The sequence below is a fragment of the Amblyraja radiata genome, chromosome 8 (assembly GCF_010909765.2).
Source record: "Amblyraja radiata isolate CabotCenter1 chromosome 8, sAmbRad1.1.pri, whole genome shotgun sequence".
Classification (NCBI taxonomy): Eukaryota; Metazoa; Chordata; class Chondrichthyes; order Rajiformes; family Rajidae; genus Amblyraja; species Amblyraja radiata.
In genome coordinates this window covers 29454472-29472411 of record NC_045963.1, presented here as the reverse complement: position 1 = coordinate 29472411, position 17940 = coordinate 29454472, and the positions used below count along the sequence as shown (strand labels likewise).

Sequence of the window (17940 nt, the reverse complement as noted above, 5' to 3'; positions counted from 1 at the left end):
TCCCCAAGGCATTTTATACATGCTTTAAAAGCAAATGGGTAGAATGGGAGATGGGTAGAACCACTCAGGGACAAAGGAGGAAAGATATGTCTGAAGCAAGAAGTAGTGGGTGAGGTACTAAATAGATAATTTGCATTTTTTACACAAAGGAGCGAGACATGGAGAACATGGAGGTAGGTGAAGTAGGTATGAGGTATGCTAATATTAAGGGGCAAGTTATTATCAAGAAGGAAAAGGTGTGGGGTGTATGAAGAACATTAAATTGAATAAAGCCAGGCACATGGATAGGACAGGTTTAGAAGGATGTGGGCCAAATGCAGGCAGGTTGGACTAGTGTTGATGGGCCATTTTGATCAGTGTGGGCAAGTTGGTCTGAAGGGCCTGTTTCCATGCTGTATGACTATAATGCCCCAATTCCTGTACTAATGCAGATCTCAAACCATTCCCAAAATAGAATACTGAGCTCACAAATCGAAAATTTATAAGATTAGTAATTCTATTTTCTATGAGTGGAACTCACACAATGCACCCTGCCTTTATTTAGTTCCACACGTGCTACCATTTGTGCAAAATACCGATGATCTTCAAATGAATGTGCATGCAGAAAGGTTCTGTGTATTTGTGCAAGGAAAATTGAGGGCAGTCTGGATGACTTCAACACCAAGCGCCTCCAACTGTTATAAATGTTGATTTCAATGAGCAAACATGACACATTGACAGGATTGGGTAAGTGCTGACTGTTACAGAGAAATATTTATAGTTGGCATCTATGATATATTAGTGAAACATGTTGTAGTGTTGATGAAATCAGCTGGAGGACTGGTAAAACAGGCTGTTGCAACAGTGAAATACAGTGTATTAATTAAAAAAGAGGGAACATCCTGACTGGATGTGGGAATACACATACCGCAGCAACTCAAAATGGAGAAGGGGAAACCATGAGAGAACCACTTCATCAGGAGCAGGTGGAAAGCTCAGTCATCAGGCATGAAAACAATACCTTCTATGCTTTCAAGATCGGCTACGGGAGGCGCCACGGGGGCTTGGAGGATGAAGGTGGCCGGGCGAGGAGAGGGACGATCCGTGTAGAGGTGAAGGCTGCAACGGGCCTTGATGGCCAGCTGCAGCTGGGACTTTGAAGCTGGTGCCAAAACCGAGCAACTCTTGCATATGGACTCAGTGGGCATTTCGGTGTGGACATGTTGGGCCGATCGGCCTGTTTCCACGCTTTAAGACTCTATAACTGTCAGAGGACGTGGTGGAGGCACTTACAATTACAATACTTAAAAGGCATTTGGACAACTACTGAGATAGGAAAGGTATAAAGGGATATGAGACAATGCAAGCAAATTGGACCAACATAGATAGTCATTAGAGGTGGCACACGGGTAGGCTTAAGAGAGCTCTAGGACTGCGAAAAGAGATTATTTAACCATGTCCAAACACTTTCATTCATATATATTGGAACCTTTTACTCCATTAATGTTTTTATTTCATTAATGTTTAAGTAGATCACAATTTTAACTACTAGATATGCTGAAAACTAGGACAAGAATTCATCAGAATTTTTATTCATTTATAAAACCTATAAAAATAAGTGCTGGAGGCACTCGGTGGGTCAGTCTGAAGAAGGCTCATGACCCGAACCATCGTCTATTGACAGTATTCCTTCCGCAGATGCTGTCTGACCAGTTGAGTTCCTTCGACACTTTTTTTGCCCAAGATTCAAGCATCTGCAGTTTTTCTATTACCTACATTAGTGAGGCATGTTGCAGCATTAATAAAACATTGAAAAATGCTGCAGTGACAATCAAGAGTACTGTAACATCAGTGTTTTTTTTGAAGATTAATAGAAGTGATCATTTCAGTGAAGCATTCGGGAATCCCGCTGAGCATCGTATAAAAGAGACAAAGAAATAACTAATTTGTACCGTCTTTTATGGAGCAAAACACCCCAAGGTATTTCAAAAACTTTGTTAAAAGTGATGCTGGGGCTCCCAGCAAGGCCGTGGCCATAGCTCGACAACAGGCCTGGCTTGTCCACCACGGAACTGGGAACTCACCTGGAGTCGTCCGAGGCTCGACTCCTGCTCGACCTCGAAGACCGGGAAGGAGGGTGGGAGGGAGGCTGTGGACACTAGATGAAGGGCCGTTTTCAAGATGGCGGCGGATGGAGGAGAGCATCGGTGTTGCCAGGACAACGAGCCTTTAAGGCCAAGTTAAAATTGCACTCTAAGAACTTTGAAACTTTGTGGGCGCCAGAAACATGGCAACTCTTTGTATACTGTTTTGGAGAAGTGTACTAGATTACAATTGTTGCACTTTTGTACTTATCTATGATTACGCTTATCTCTAGTACGATTTTACTGAATTGTACGCAAAATAATGAATTTTACTGTACCCAGGAACAGAGGTGCAGGTGATAATAAAGTATTATCATCATCATCATCATCATCATCAAACATCTTAAATGATAGAAGTGTTAGCAGAGCAAACTGCGTGCATGTTATATGGAACATCGTTACTTGAGTGATGCAAAGTAAAATAAGAATTTTCAGCTAAAATATATGTTCAGAGAAAATGGTAAATTCATTCACACTCTTGTTTTAACCAAGAATGGATACTGAAGACCCACACCACTCTCAGAAGATTATCAAAAATAATTGATTGCAAAAGAAAGTGATATTTAGAAAACAAAAACATATACATTTTTGTAATTTAACATTTTCATTGTCCTGCTTGCAGCAGTTTCCATTACAAGCACATTTTATTTTCAGGAAAGCTTCAGTATTTACCTTCATGGCAGTTCTTCAGGGTAACTGAGTCCAAAGCCGTTAGCTCCCAGTTCTTCCGGCTGTTTCCTTTATATTCAAGAGAGAACCGGAAACCATCTTCCAAGCTTCCCACTTTCCCCTGAAGCAGAGTCCATCTGTTCCAGTGCGAGGGATTTTGGAAATAACAGAAAGGGAGAGCAAGAAAAAAAAATAACACTGTGAATCAAACCAGCAGAGACACAACATACTTTTAATTCAAGGCAGGGTTGCACTGCTTTATATCAAAGTGCCTTTCATCGCAGTCCAGTGATGACTCCAGAGTTACTGATGAAAGGGACCAAACTCACATGGCGACAATAATATTCTGTATTAGTCCAGGCATAGGACTTTAAATCTACCTTGTACATTCAATGCTGTAACAAATCAAGGCTGCAAGCCATCAGTTAGAATTTTGCTCTGATATTCTGCCCAAATTCGCTTACCACAATGTTGAAGGAAGGAGAAAAAAGGGGTTAGAATTTTCCTTAGAACTTCTGACTGTTCATCCAAATGACTTCTATGTTTATATATCTGTTGTGCTGCTGCAATTAAGAATTGTATTATTGCTTTTGGGACATATGACAATAAAACACCCTTGGCTCATGAAATGCTGTTGATGCAAAGTGGAATGAGAAAAAAGCAAACATTTTCCAACTGTAAAGATAGAAGACCTCTTAGTATAGTTCAGTTTAGTTTAGTTTAGTTTAGTCTAGTTTAGAGATACAACATGGAAATAGGTCCTTCAGCCCACCATGCAGACCATTAATCGCCCGTTCACACTAGTTCTATCCTACACACTAGGGACAATTTACAGGAACCAATTAACCTACAAACCTATACGTATTTGGAGTGTGGGAGAAAACCGGAGCACCCGGGGAAAACCACGGGGTCTCAGGGTGAACGTGCAAACTCCACTCAGACAACATCCTTGGTCAGGATCGAACCAAGGTCTCTGGCGCTGTGAGGCAACAACTCTATTGCTGCACCAATTTGCCGCTCCTGTTGAAGGGACACACTTCTTGTTAGAGGAAAAAGGCATGACAGAAGTCAACTACACCTGTCTTCTGGATATATATGAACTATTGCAGGGAGTAGTTCATTTTAGAAAATAATTGATGACAGTAGTCTTAGAAGTACTGCTCTGTTTATTAGCAGTTCCCCTTCCTTGTTACACATTTTGGTTCATTGTTACGTTCGGCTTTTTTTTTAACATGGTGAGAATACTGTCAGAAGTCTGATTTGTACATTTTGTTGATCCCAAACTCAAAAAGGGTAGATTTACTTTAGAGATGCAGCGTGGAAACAGGCCCTTTGGCCCATTAAGTCTGCGCTGACCAGCTCCGTACACTAGCACTATCCTCTACATTAGGTACAGCTTGCAGAAGCTAATTATCCTGAAAATCTGTACGTCTTTGGAATGTGGGAGGAAACCGGAGCACCTGAAGAAAATCCATGTGGTCACAGGGAGAACATGCAAACTCTCAACAGACAGCACCTGAGGTCAGGATCGGACTCGGGTCTCTGGCGCTGTAAGGCAGCAACTCTACCGCTGCGCCACTGTGCTGCTGTGATGGGCAATGCAGTTGAACCAATGGACAGAAATCCTTCCCTATACAACAGCAGCAACAGAGACAACCAGATAGATACAAAATGCTGGAGTAACTCAGTGGGACAAGCAGCATCTCTGGAGAGAAGGAATGGGTGATGTTTCGGGATGAGACCCTTATTCAGACCTTTCTCCAGAGTGGCTGCCTGTCCCGCTATGTTTACTCCAGCATTTTGTGCCTATCTTCAGTGTAAACCAGCATATGCATAACAGAAACGTCCTGAGTATATACGATATGATATAATAGAACTTTATTTATCCCAGGAGAGAAATGTGTCTGCCGACGGTCATAAAACACAAGATACATGAAACATGAAATTAAAGTGACGAGTAGGAAGGATTGGGGATGTGCAAAGATTGGGGGGGGGGGGGGGGGGGGGGGGGGGTGAAGGGTAGTCAGTCTACCCCACGACAGAATGGGGAGGAATTGTACAGTTTGATAGCCACAGGGAAAAATAATATCCTATGGCGTTCTGTACTGCATCTTGATAACATATCCTGCCCATTTTATTTTTAAATGCACTCCATGCTTCCAGTTTTTCATGAGCAGTATGCTCTCAGGCACTGACATCCATGGGGAATGGTGGAGATGCTGGCTACATGAATATGCTAGTTGCAGAAGAATTGCTCAAAAAGATCACTACCGTACATCACGCACTAGAATTCTATGCATAAAAATGCCAAACAATATGTAATTTCCTTACCCTATTAGATTAAAATGTTTTACACTGCAATTCTATATTTTAATGCCAAACAGTATCAATGGAAACTATGGAAAAAATAAATCAAATAAATCCCTGCACTCATATCCCATGAAGAGCCAAATCTTCACAGAGGGTGCTGATGCTAATCAGTCTACATGTATAAACTAAAAATGACTTCCCAACAAAATTGTTCAATTGCTTAAAAGTCTTAGAATATATTTGCTGGTTGCATTGGAGCTATGATTGCATAAATAGAAGATAAATGGGAGTTTACATTCTGCTGCACACAGTTGTGGATGTCACCAAGGACTCAGATGTCAGAGAATTAAAATGTGGCTGAATTCCATTTTAATTTCCCACTGATATAATGAACGATTCACTCCTTGCCTTGAATCTCAGAAATACTGAAAACCAGTCACAATCTGAATTGAAAAAAATGAATCAAACTGGAAAGAAAGGGACTAATAACCTCAATAAGGAAAACGCTTGAAGATAGAAACAGGAGCTGATTAAAAATGGAACTAACTCAATGATATGTTCATAAAATCAGAAGTTCTAGGACTGAATTAGGCTATTCGGCCCATCAAGTCTAACTCAATCGTGGCTGATCTATCTTTCCCTCGCAACCCCATTCTACTGCCTTTTTCCCATCACCCCAGACCGCCTTACAAATCATGAATCTGTCAATCTCTGCCTTAAAAATATCCATTGACTTGCCTCCACAGCCATCTGTGGCAATGAATCACCACTTGAAACCGATAACCTGAAACTGAACACAAATCTGGATAGGAGGGAACAGGTTAGATATATTCAGTTTAGATATACAACGTGGAAACATGTCCTCCGCATCACCGAGTCCACGCTGACCATCAATCATCCATACACTAGTTCTATGTTATTCAACTTTCACATCCGACACACACAGGGGTAATTTCCAGAGACCAATTAACCCACAAACCTCTACGTCTTTTGAATGTAGGAGGAAACAGAAGCACCTGGAGAAAACCCATGTGGTCACCGGAATAATGCGCAAACTCTGCAGACGGCAACCATAGTCAGGATTGAACCGTGGGTCTTTGATGCTGTAAGGCAACAGTGTCTAATCTGAGTGTTTTATTGTCATATGTACCAGAATGGAACAGAAATTATTACTCGCAACAGTTTATTTGTCTTGCAACGATTAAGAAACATTGGATAGGATAGGTTTAGAGAGATATGGGCCAAATGCAGGCAAGTGGGATTAGTGTACATGGGACATGTTGGTCAGTGTGGGCAAGTTAGACCAATGGGCCTATTTTCACGCTGTATAACTCTATTGAGGGGGGATCTTATAGAAACGTACAAAATTCTTAAGGGGTTGGATAGGCTAGATGCAGGAAGATTGTTCCCGATGTTGGGGAAGTCCAGAACAAGGGGTCACAGTTTAAGGATAAGGGGGAAATCTTTTAGGACCGAGATGAGGAAAACATTTTTCACACAGAGAGTGGTGAATCTCTGGAATTCTCTGCCACAGAAGGTAGTTGAGGCCAGTTCATTGGCTATAGTTAAGAGGGAGTTAGATGTGGCCCTTGTGGCTAAATGGATCAGGGGGTATGGAGGGAAGGCAGGTACAGGATACTGAGTTGGATGATCAGCCATGATCATATTGAATGGCGGTGCAGGCTCGAAGGGCCGAATGGCCTACTCCTGCACCTATTTTCTATGTTTCTATGTTTCTATGACGCTAACAGTAGCACAACAGGTTTGTCATCGCACAACTCAAAAATAATGTAATAAACAAAAATAAAGTTTTAAAAAATCTATGTATCAGGAAGAGCTGAAGAAGCCATTCAGATTAATAAATAAATTGCCTACAATGGAGACCCAAAATAAAGCAGAGCTGCTCTAGCAATACCTACAGGGAAAGAAACAAAGTTCTAGCTTAATTTCAAAAACATCAAATATATCAAAAAAAATCACAAAAAATATATATATATACACACACACTGAAATGTTTTTCTTGTTTACAGTGCATTATGTTTACATATTCTGTTGTGCTGCAGCAAGTAAGCATTTCATTGTTCTATCTGGGACATATGACAATAAAACACGTTTGACTCTTGGCTCTTCCTCAGAAGGTAGGTCGGACGATCAGGAATTACAGTGTACCCAGCCCTTACTGATCTACCCCGAGCTGATGTACGGGCACAATGCTTCGCCAACTGGATTGAAAATCAGATGGCAATGCCGTTTGCGTGTTTACTAAATTTGTGGATGACGTTAAAATCAATATAGTTGAATCCTGATTAATTAATAATGGAAGCAATGGTTGCTCTCAAAGAGAGTGGAGGTTGCAAGCAGTCAAGCTTGAACTATGAAATATATCTATGATGCTACAGCCATCAGCATCTTATCAGTGGCTGCACTGTTAAATCGTTCAGACAGGTACTACATCTAACATGCAGCGAGATAACAATCATGTTCATCCAGTATCAAAAACAAAATCATTGCATTGCTGTTAAATAATAATCTGGGATGATGAAAATAAATGGACAATTGGCATCATAATGGTGAATTATTCTTCATAGTTTTCCTGCCTGATCCTTTTATAAGCTTTAAAAACAGAAGCTGTTCTTCAATACACCAACATACCTCACTATGCTGCAGAATGAGAAATGTAAGCAGATTTATTTTTACCAACACAGGAGATTTTATTAAATGATTTTCATTAAATGATGTGCTTTAAATGATTTTGTAACAGAAAGATGGTTTGTAAATAATCTCATTAAAGTATTTAAACTGGATTAGTATTATTATATATTTAATAATCACAGCAGCACACTGGCTCAGATGGTAGAGCTGTTGCCTCACTCACAGCGCCAGAGACCCAGTTCGATCCTGACCTCAGGTGCTGTCTGTGTGGAATTTGCACGTTCTCCCTGTGACCGTTTGACTTTCCTCCGGGCGCTTCAGTTTCCACCCCAACATCCCAAAGACGTGCGGGTTATAAATTAATTGGCTTCTGTAAATTGCCTCTAATCTGTTGGGAGTCCTAGTGGAATAACGTAGAATTAGTGTGAACGGGTGATCGATGATCGGCATGGTCTCGTTGGACGGAAGGGTCTGCTTCCATGTTGTATGTCTAGAACTAAAACTAAAACACACCAGGAATAATAAATTCTATTAACAAATTCTAACTCTCCAGAAGTATAGGGCATAGGGTGAGAGGGGTGAGGGTTAAAAAAGATCTGAGGAGCAACTTCTTCACACAGAATGTGGTGGAATGAGCTGCCAGGGGTAGCTCTGGAAAAGGATATGTTGGCAACATTTAAAAGAAGTTTAGACGGGTACATGAATAGGAATGTTTAAGAGGAACATGGACCAAATGACAGCATATAGGACGAGCACAGTTATGAAACCTGATCAGCAAGGATTAAGTATGGTCGATGGATCTATTTCCATTTTGTATGAATCCATGATTCTATGACTCTAAAAGCAGAATTAACAGTAACTTGGCATGGATTTGTAGACAAGTTATGTCCAAAAAAATGTTTTAAGGAAGTAACAGAGGAGCTCAATAAGGGAAATGTGCTTTAAGTGTTTAACATGGACTTCCACAGGAATTAATTAATGTGTCACATCATAGTGTCACGTGTGCCACATATATCATCAAGATTAAAGACCGTGCAATAATAGGGGTTGTAACATTACTGATAGAAGATTGGCTGAGAATGTGAAAGGTTGTGTTTTTTTGCTGAAATGTACAGAATATTTTCCAGAGGTCAATATGAGGACTACAATAACAAATATTATTGATTTGGACTTGGGAGTACAGGGCACAATTTGCAAAAGATGCTTAGAGAACAACATTTGGAGCCAAAGCTCATATTGCACTGGTAACCCGCTTGATGTTAACCCTCAGAATACTGATAAATATTCCCCCCTCTTCCCTGTGCCCAATAGAGATGCACACGATAGTCATAGAGTCATCATACAGCATGGAAACAGGCCCCTCGGCCCAACTTGCCTACGCCGACCAAGATGCCCCATCTACATTAGTACCCAACTGCTCGCACTTGGCCCTTCGTCTCGACCCGAAACATCACCCATTCCTTCTCCCCAGAGATTCTGCCAATCCTGCTGAGTTACTCCAGTATTTTTGAGTCTATGTTTGGTTTAAACCAGCATCTGCAGTTCCTTCCTACACATAGATACTATCATAACGTTGAACCGACAATTGTACAGGTGCATGGAATGGACAGATTTTAGGATTATGGGTCAAGTGCGGGCAGTTGGGTCTAATGAAGATGCGGCATCATAGTCGGCGTAGGCAAGTTGGGTCAAAGGGCCTATTTCCATGCTGTATGATGACTATATGATGCCTGGAAGGTCATGTTTGACTAATCTTCTTGAATTTTTTGAAGAGATTACTCGGGAAATTGATGAGGGTAAAGCAGTGGATGTTGTATATATGGACTTCAGTAAGGCCTTTGACAAGGTTCCTCACGGAAGGTTGGTTAAGAAGGTTCAATGGTTGGGTATTAATGGTGGAGTAGCAAGATGGATTCAACAGTGGCTGAATGGGAGATGCCAGAGAGTAATGGTGGATGGTTGTTTGTCAGGTTGGAGGCCAGTGACTAGTGGGGTGCCACAGGGATCTGTGTTGGGTCCACTGTTGTTTGTCATGTACATCAATGATCTGGATGATGGTGTGGTAAATTGGATTAGTAAGTATGCAGATGATACTAAGATAAGTGGGGTTGTGGATAATGAAGTAGATTTTCAAAGTCTACAGAGAGATTTATGCCAGTTGGAAGAGTGGGCTGAAAGATGGCAGATGGAGTTTAATGCTGATAAATGTGAGGTGCTACATCTTGGCAGGACAAATCAAAATAGGACGTACATGGTAAATGGTAGGGAATTGAAGAATGCAGGTGAACAGAGGGTTCTGGGAATAACTGTGCACAGTTCCCTGAAAGTGGAATCTCATGTAGATAGGGTGGTAAAGAAAGCTTTTGGTGTGCTGGCCTTTATAAATCAGAGCATTGAGTATAGAAGTTGGGATGTAATGTTAAAATTGTACAAGGCATTGGTGAGGCCAATTCTGGAGTATGGTGTACAAATTTGGTTGCCTAATTATAGGAAGGATGTCAACAAAATAGAGAGAGTACAGAGGAGATTTACTAGAATGTTGCCTGGGTTTCAGCAACTAAGTTACAGAGAAAGGTTGAACAAGTTAGGGCTTTATTCTTTGGAGCGCAGAAGGTTAAGGGGGGACTTGATAGAGGTCTTTAAAATGATGAGAGGGATAGACAGAGTTGACGTGGATAAACTTTTCCCACTGAGAGTAGGGAAGATTCAAACAAGGGGACATGACTTGAGAATTAAGGGACAGAAGTTTAGGGGTAACATGAGGGGGAACTTCTTTACTCAGAGAGTGGTGGCTGTGTGGAATGAGCTTCCAGTGAAGGTGGTGGAGGCAGGTTCGTTTTTATCATTTAAAAATAAATTGGATAGTTATATGGACGGGAAAGGAATGGAGGGTTATGGTCTGAATGCAGGTGTATGGGACTAGGGGAGAATACGTGTTCGGCACAGACTAGAAGGGTCGAGATGGCCTGTTTCCGTGCTGTAATTGTTATATGGTTATATGGTTATATGTCTCTGTGATTCCAGGGTTTAGGATATATGTGGATGGACTGGAGAAGCTGAGCTTGTTCTCCTTGGGATGCAGGAGACTGCAAGGGGATTTGCCAGAGCACAATTTGTAACTTTTTAGTGCAATTGAATCTTAAGTATCAAGTCCTGGATTTACAAGGCTTCTGCAGCATAGCAAACAAAGCTTAATGTTAGCGGCAAACAGCAATTGAATGTGCAGGCAACTCAAATCCCAGTTGGTTACGTGGAGAATGAGAGCGAGAGAGTTTCACTTACATTCTTCACTTGATGAGATCCCTGAAAGGCAGATTCAGAGCATTTTGTAGTTACAGTATGTATGGAAATCAAAGGAGAATTTAATTGGGGAGAGGATTGCTGGGAGGTGAGAACAGGGTAGCTGTCTTGAGAGAGATTCAGGTTTCTTCTGAGTTTTTAGCTTAGAGATACAGCGTGGAAACAAGCCCTTCAGCCCACCCAGTCTGTGCCGACCAGCGATCACCCGTACACGAGTTCTATCTGACACACTAGGGACAATTTACATAAGCTGATTAACCTACAAATCTGCATGTCTTCACAATGTGAAAGGATACCGGAGCACCCGGAGAAAACCCAAGCGGATCACAGGGAGGATGTACAAATTCCGTACAGGCAGTACCCGTAGTCAGCATCAAACCCGGGTCTCTGGTGCTGTAATGCAGCAACTCTACCGCTGCGCCATTGTGCCGTACTAGGAGGTTGGTCAAATAATTGAGGTTTGGGCTGAGAACCTGAGCAGCGAGAGGAACTTGGAGTGATCATAACATTGCAATGCTAGGATGAGATCAATCCGGAGGCAGCGTGGACTCTCTGTGGGATACCCACTTATCATTGAACAAATGTCAGGGCTAGTGGGGAGAAGGCAGGAGAATGGGGTTAAGAGGGGAAGATAGATCAGCCATGATTGAATGGTAAAGTAGACTTGATTGGTTGAATGGCCTAATTCTAATCAATCAATCAATCAATCAACCAACCAACCAACCAACCAACCAACCAACCAACCAACCAACCAACCAACCAACCAACCAACCAACCAACCAACCAACCAACCAACCAACCAACCAATCAAGCAATCAATCAAGCAATCAATCAATCAATCAATCAATCAATCAATCAATCAATCAATCAATCAATCAATCAATCAATCAAATCAATCAATCAATCAATCAAATCAATCGATCAATCAATCAATGGCAAGATCATGAGAGGAATATATTGGGGAAATGCACAGTCTTTTACCCAGAATTGGGGCGTATAAAACCATTGGACATAGGTTTAAAATGAGGGGGGAAAGATTTAACATTTAAGAAGCATTTAGACAGGTACATGATAGGATAGGTTTATAGGCCAAATGCAGGCAGGTGGGACTACTGTAAATGGGACATGTCGGTCGACATGGGCAAGTTGGGCCAAAGAGCCTGTTTCCATGCCTTATGACAAGTAAGACAACATTAGCGTTGCTGGTTAGAGAGGAGATTAACGCAATAGAAAGGAAGGACATTAGCTTGGAGGATGTGGAAACGATATGGGTAGAGCTGCGAAACACTAAGGGGCAGAAAACGCTAGTGGGAGTTATGTACAGGCCACCTAACAGTAGTAGTGGAGTTGGGGATGGCATCAAACAGGAAATTAGAAGTGCGTGCAACAAAGGTAAAACAGTTATAATGGGTGACTTCAATCTACATATAGATTGGGTGAATCAAATTGGCAGGGGTGCTGAGGAAGAGGATTTCTTGGAATGTATGCGGGATAGTTTTCTAAACCAACATGTAGAGGAACCAACGAGAGAGCAGGCTATTCTAGACTGGGTATTGAGTAATGAGGAAGGGTTAGTTAGCAGTCTTGATGTGTGTGGCCCCTTGGGCAAGAGTGACCATAATATGGTTGAGTTCTTCATTAGGATGGAGAGTGACATAGTTAATTCAGAAACAAGAGTCCTGAACTTAAAGAAAGGTGACTTTGAGGGTATGAGACACGAATTGGCCAAGATAGGCTGGCAAATGATTCTTAAAGGGTTGACGGTGGATATGCAATGGAAGGCATTTAAAAACTGCATGGATGAACTACAACAATTGTTCATCCCAGTTTGGCTAAAGAATAAATCAGGAAAGGTAGTGCATCCGTGGATAACAAGGGAAATCAGAGTCCAGCAGAGGAGGACAAAAGGCTTAATTAGGAAAGGGAAAATAGATTATGAAAGAAAATTGGCAGGGAACATTAAAATCATTTGCTATGTCGCTCTTCCAGGGAGATGCTAAATGCATTTCGTTGTCTCTGTATTGTACACTGACAATGACAATTAAAATTGAATCTGAATCTGAATCTGAAAAACTGACTGCAAAAGTTTTTATAGATATGTGAAAAGCTTAGTTAAAACAAATGTAGCTCCCTTGTAGTCAGAAACAGGCAAATTGATCATGGGGAACAAGGACATGGCAGACCAATTGAATAACTACTTTGGTTCTGTCTTCACTAAGGAAGACATAAATAATCTGCCGGAAATAGCAAGGGACCGGGGGTTAAATGAGATGGAGGAACTGAGTGAAATCCAGGTTAGCCGGGAAGTGGTGTTAGGTAAATTGAATGGATTAAAGGCCGATAAATCCCCAGGGCCAGATAAGTTGCACCCCAGAGTACTTAAGGAAGTAGCCGCAGAAATAGTGGATGCATTAGTGATAATTTTTCAAAACTCTTTAGATTCTGGAGTAGTTCCTGAGGACTGGAGGGTAGCTAATGTAGCCCCACTTTTTAAAAAGGGAGGGAGAGAGAAAACAGGGAATTACAGACCAGTTAGTCTAACATCGGTGGTGGGGAAAATTCTGGAGTCAGTTATTAAAGATGGGATAGCAGCACATTTGGAAAATGGTGAATTCATTGCACAAAGTCAGCCTGGATTTATGAAAGGTAAATCATGTCTGACGAATCTTATAGAATTTTTCGAGGATGTAACTAGTAGAGTGGATAAGGAGAACCAGTGGGTGTGTTATATCTGGACTTTCAGAAGGCTTTCGTCAAGGTCCCACATAAGAGATTAGTATGCAAACTTAAAGCACACGGTATTGGGGGTTTAGTATTGATGTGGATAGAGAACTGGCTGGCAGACAGGAAGCAAAGAGTAGGAGTAAACGGGTCCTTTTCAGAATGGCAGGCAGTGACTAGTGGGGTACCACAAGGCTCAGTGCTGGGACCCCAGCTATTTACAATATATATTAATGATCTGGATGAGGGAATTGAATGCAACATCTCCAAGTTTGCGGATGACACGAAACTGGGGGGCAGTGTTAGCTGTGAGGAGGATGCTAGGAGGCTGCATGGTGACTTGGATAGGTTGGGTGAGTGGGCAAATGCATGGCAGATGCAGTATAATGTGGATAAATGTGAGGTTATCCACTTTGGTGGCAAAAACAGGAAAGTAGACTATTATCTGAATGGTGGCCGATTAGGAAAAGGGGAGATGCAACGAGACCTGGGTATCATGGTACACCAGTCATTGAAAGTAGGCATGCAGGTGCAGCAGGCAGTGAAGAAAGCAAATGGTATGTTAGCATTCATAGCAAAATAATTTGAGTATAAGAGCAGGGAGGTTCTACTGCAGTTGTACAGGGTCTTGGTGAGACCACACCTGGAGTATTGCGTACAGTTTTGGTCTCCTAATTTCAGGAAAGACATTCTTGCCATAGAGGGAGTACATAGAAGGTTCACCAGACTGATTCCTGGGATGGCAGGACTTTCATATGAAGAAAGACTGGATAGACTCGGCTTGTACACGCTAGAATTTAGAAGATTGAGGGGGGATCTTATAGAAACGTACACAATTCTTAAGGGGTTGGACAGGCTAGATGCAGGAAGATTATTCCCGATGTTGGGGAAGTCCAGAACTAGGGGTCAGTTGACTCATGCATGTTCCTTTAACATAGTGACCTCACCACTACTAACCACTCCCCATATCACCAGTATAATTGTAACCTCCCCACCTCTAGATCGCTCTCTAGCTCCGGTGACAGACCACGGACAGCTAGGGCAGTAATGTGTATGAGTAGTGTGATCAGTAATAAAACAGTAGTGAAGACATAGTGCGCTTAAACTGGTCTTTACATGGTGTCAGAAGCGGGATTCGAACCCACGCCTGATGAGCCCTGTCCAGGACTTAGGCAGACGGTGGAGGACGTCGCTGCACAGGTTGGCCCGGCCACTGTCTTCTCAGTCCTCGATGCCAAGAGCTCTTTCTGCAGATACCGCTGGATGAACGTTCCTCATACCTGACCACCTTCAGCACACCCTTCGGCAGGTTCCGTTTCCTCCGCATGCCATTCGGGATCAATTCTGCCAGCGAGGTCTTCCAGCGCACCATGGAGCAGCTGTTTGCCGGTCTGCCGTGTGCTATCATAGACAACGACATCCTGGTATACGGGAAGGACGTCGCTGAGCACGACCTCCACCTCCGCCAAGTCCTGGACAGGGCTCGTGATATCAACCTTAAGCTTAACCCTAAGAAGTGCCGTTTCCGCGTCCCAGAGGTCACGTACGTGGGACACGTCTTCACAGCTGAGGGGCTGAAGCCTGACCCGCAGAAGACGGCTGCGGTCTCTGGGATGTCTGCACCCGCCGACGTGCCCAGCCTGCAGCGCTTTCTGGGCATGGTGAACTACCTGGGGAAGTTCATCCCCGACCTCAGCGAGCTGAGTGCGCCCCTGAGGGAGCTGATCAAGAAGGACACTGCCTGGGCTTGGTTCCCGAAGCACCAGATGGTGTTTGACATCCTGAAGTCCAGGCTGGTTAGTACCCCCACTCTCAAGTTCTTCGAGTTGCAGCGGCCAATTGTCCTCACCTGCGACGCCTCGAAGTTCGGTCTTGGTGCCGCCTGCCTGCAGCTCTACGATGGCCTGAAGCTGCCTGTCTCCTACGCTTCTCGCACCATGACCCCCGCTGAGCAGCGTTATGCTCAGATCGAGAAAGAGCTCCTCGCCGTGGTGTTTGCCTGCTCGAAGTTTAAGGATTACATCCTGGGCAACACCTTCACTATCGTAACCGATCACCAGCCGCTGGTCACGATCCTGAATAAACCGATCCACGTCGCCTCATCCCGCTTGCAGCGAATGATGCTGCAGCTCCAGCGCTTCACGTTTCGGGTCGTGTACCGCAAGGCAAGGACATGTTCGTAGCCAACACGCTGTCCCGCGCACCGCTGACGTCCACTACCCGACACCCGTACGAATCGTCTGACCTGATGGTGTTAAACGTTAATATTGTGCCTTCACAGCAGATGCAGTCCCTGGTCCAGCACACTGCCAAAGATCCTGCCCTGCAACAACTTGCCGACGTCATCCGGCGTGGTTGGCCTGACCGTCGCTCATCCTTGCCGGCCGGTGCCGTGCCCTACTTCCTGGTCCGGGATGAGCTTGTGCTGCACGACGGTGTGGTGGTGAAGGGCCACAAGGTTGTGGTGCCTGCTGTGCTGCGGGACCACTATTTTCAAACCGCCCACAGCGGCCATCCCGGGGCCGAGGCCACTCTGTCCCAGGCCCAGAGCCAGTTCTATTGGCCCGGCATGGCCCCGGACATCCGGGAGAGGGTCTCAGCCTGCTCCACCTGCAATAGCCTCTCTCCCCATCAGCAACGGCAGCCGCTTCTGCAACAGCCTGCCCCCGATCTGCCATGGATGGCAGTCGCCACTGACTTCTTCGAGTGGCGTGGCAAGCACTTCCAGGCCCTTGTGGACTCCTACTCCAGCTGGTTCGAGGTGGACCAGCTGCCCTCCCTCACATCTGCTGCTGTCATTGGCAAGCTGCGCCGCCACTTCGCAACCTTTGGCTCCCCTGCGAGTTTGCAGTCGGACAACGGTAGCCAGTTTTCAAGTGCGGAGTTCCGCGATTTCGCTGCCACCTGGAACTTTCGTCACTTCACCAGCAGCCCCGAGTACCCGCAGAGCAACGGCCTTGCTGAGCGCGCCGTCCGCAGTGCCAAGGAGCTGCTGGAGCACTGCAGACTTTCCCGGTCGGATTTTCACCTGGCCCTCCTCAACCTCCGCAACATTTCCCGAGACCCTGCCCTGGGCTCGCCTGCTCAGCGGCTCATGTCCCGCACCACGCGCCCTCCGATCCCTGTGTCCCAGCGGTCCCTGGTGCCTTCTGTCCTCCGCCCTGCTGCCGTCAAGGAGCGCATTGCCCAAAAGCAAGAAATACAAAAACGCTCCCATGACAGGTCCTGCCGTCCCCTTCCGCGTCTGTTCCCTGGTCAGGTCGTCCGGATGCAGTCCCCCTCCGGCCACTACCGACTGGCGGTTGTCGTCAGCTCTGCCGGCTCACCGTGCTCTTACCTTGTCGACCACGAGGGTACCATCTACCGCCGGTCCCGCCAGCATTTGCGGCTGGTCAATGAACCCGCTCCGCCTCCTGCTGCCCCTTTTGCCCCCCCGATTTCTTCCTCTCTGCCTACCGCTCCTCGCATGCCCAGCACTCTGCCCTCTCAGCTCTTTGGGCCCCGCTCCCCTGCTGCCAGTCCGCCCTCGCCTGTTCGTTTGCCCGCCTTAGTGCCGGTTTCCCCTCCCCGGTCTCCGCTCCATCCCTCTCCTGCCCGATCTCCGGCTCGTTCGCCCGCTCCCGCTCCTGCTCCTGTTCCTGTTGTTCCTGCGGAGGAGGGGGAGGGCGAGTTACGTACCCGCTCCGGGCGGTTGGTCAAGCCGCCTGTACGTTACGGGGAATTTGTTTAACTGTTGCCTGACTGTGTGTGTGTGTGTTTAACTGCTTGTAGCGTATGAGTCGTGGTCGCCCTGTCACTGCTGTACTGCTTTGTTTCCAAGGGGAAGGATGTGGACTAGTGCATGTTCCTTTAACATAGTGACCTCACCACTACTAACCACTCCCCATATCACCAGTATAATTGTAACCTCCCCACCTCTAGATCGCTCTCTAGCTCCGGTGACAGACCACGGACAGCTAGGGCAGTAATGTGGATGAGTAGTGTGATCAGTAATAAAACAGTAGTGAAGACATAGTGTGCTTAGACTCGTCTTTACAGGGTCACAGTTTAAGGATAAGAGGGAAGTCTTTTAGGACCGAGATGAGAAAATCATTGTTTACACAGAGAGTGGTGAATCTGTGGAATTCTCTGCCACAGAAGGTAGTTGAGGCCAGTTCATTGGCTA

General features: G+C 44.7%; 1 protein-coding gene across 1 annotated transcript in view; it reads right to left on the bottom strand.

Moving 5' to 3' along the window:
* The window catches only part of LOC116976478 (ALK tyrosine kinase receptor-like), a 65363-nt gene that overhangs the window by 35193 nt on the left and 12230 nt on the right, over positions 1 to 17940 (bottom strand). Inside the window, exons 2-3 of the mRNA XM_033026372.1 lie at positions 17253 to 17422; positions 2796 to 2929 (exon numbers count right to left, since the gene is read on the bottom strand). Coding sequence (XP_032882263.1) covers positions 2796 to 2929; positions 17253 to 17422 — 304 coding nt within the window. The remainder of the gene's footprint in view (positions 1 to 2795; positions 2930 to 17252; positions 17423 to 17940) is intronic.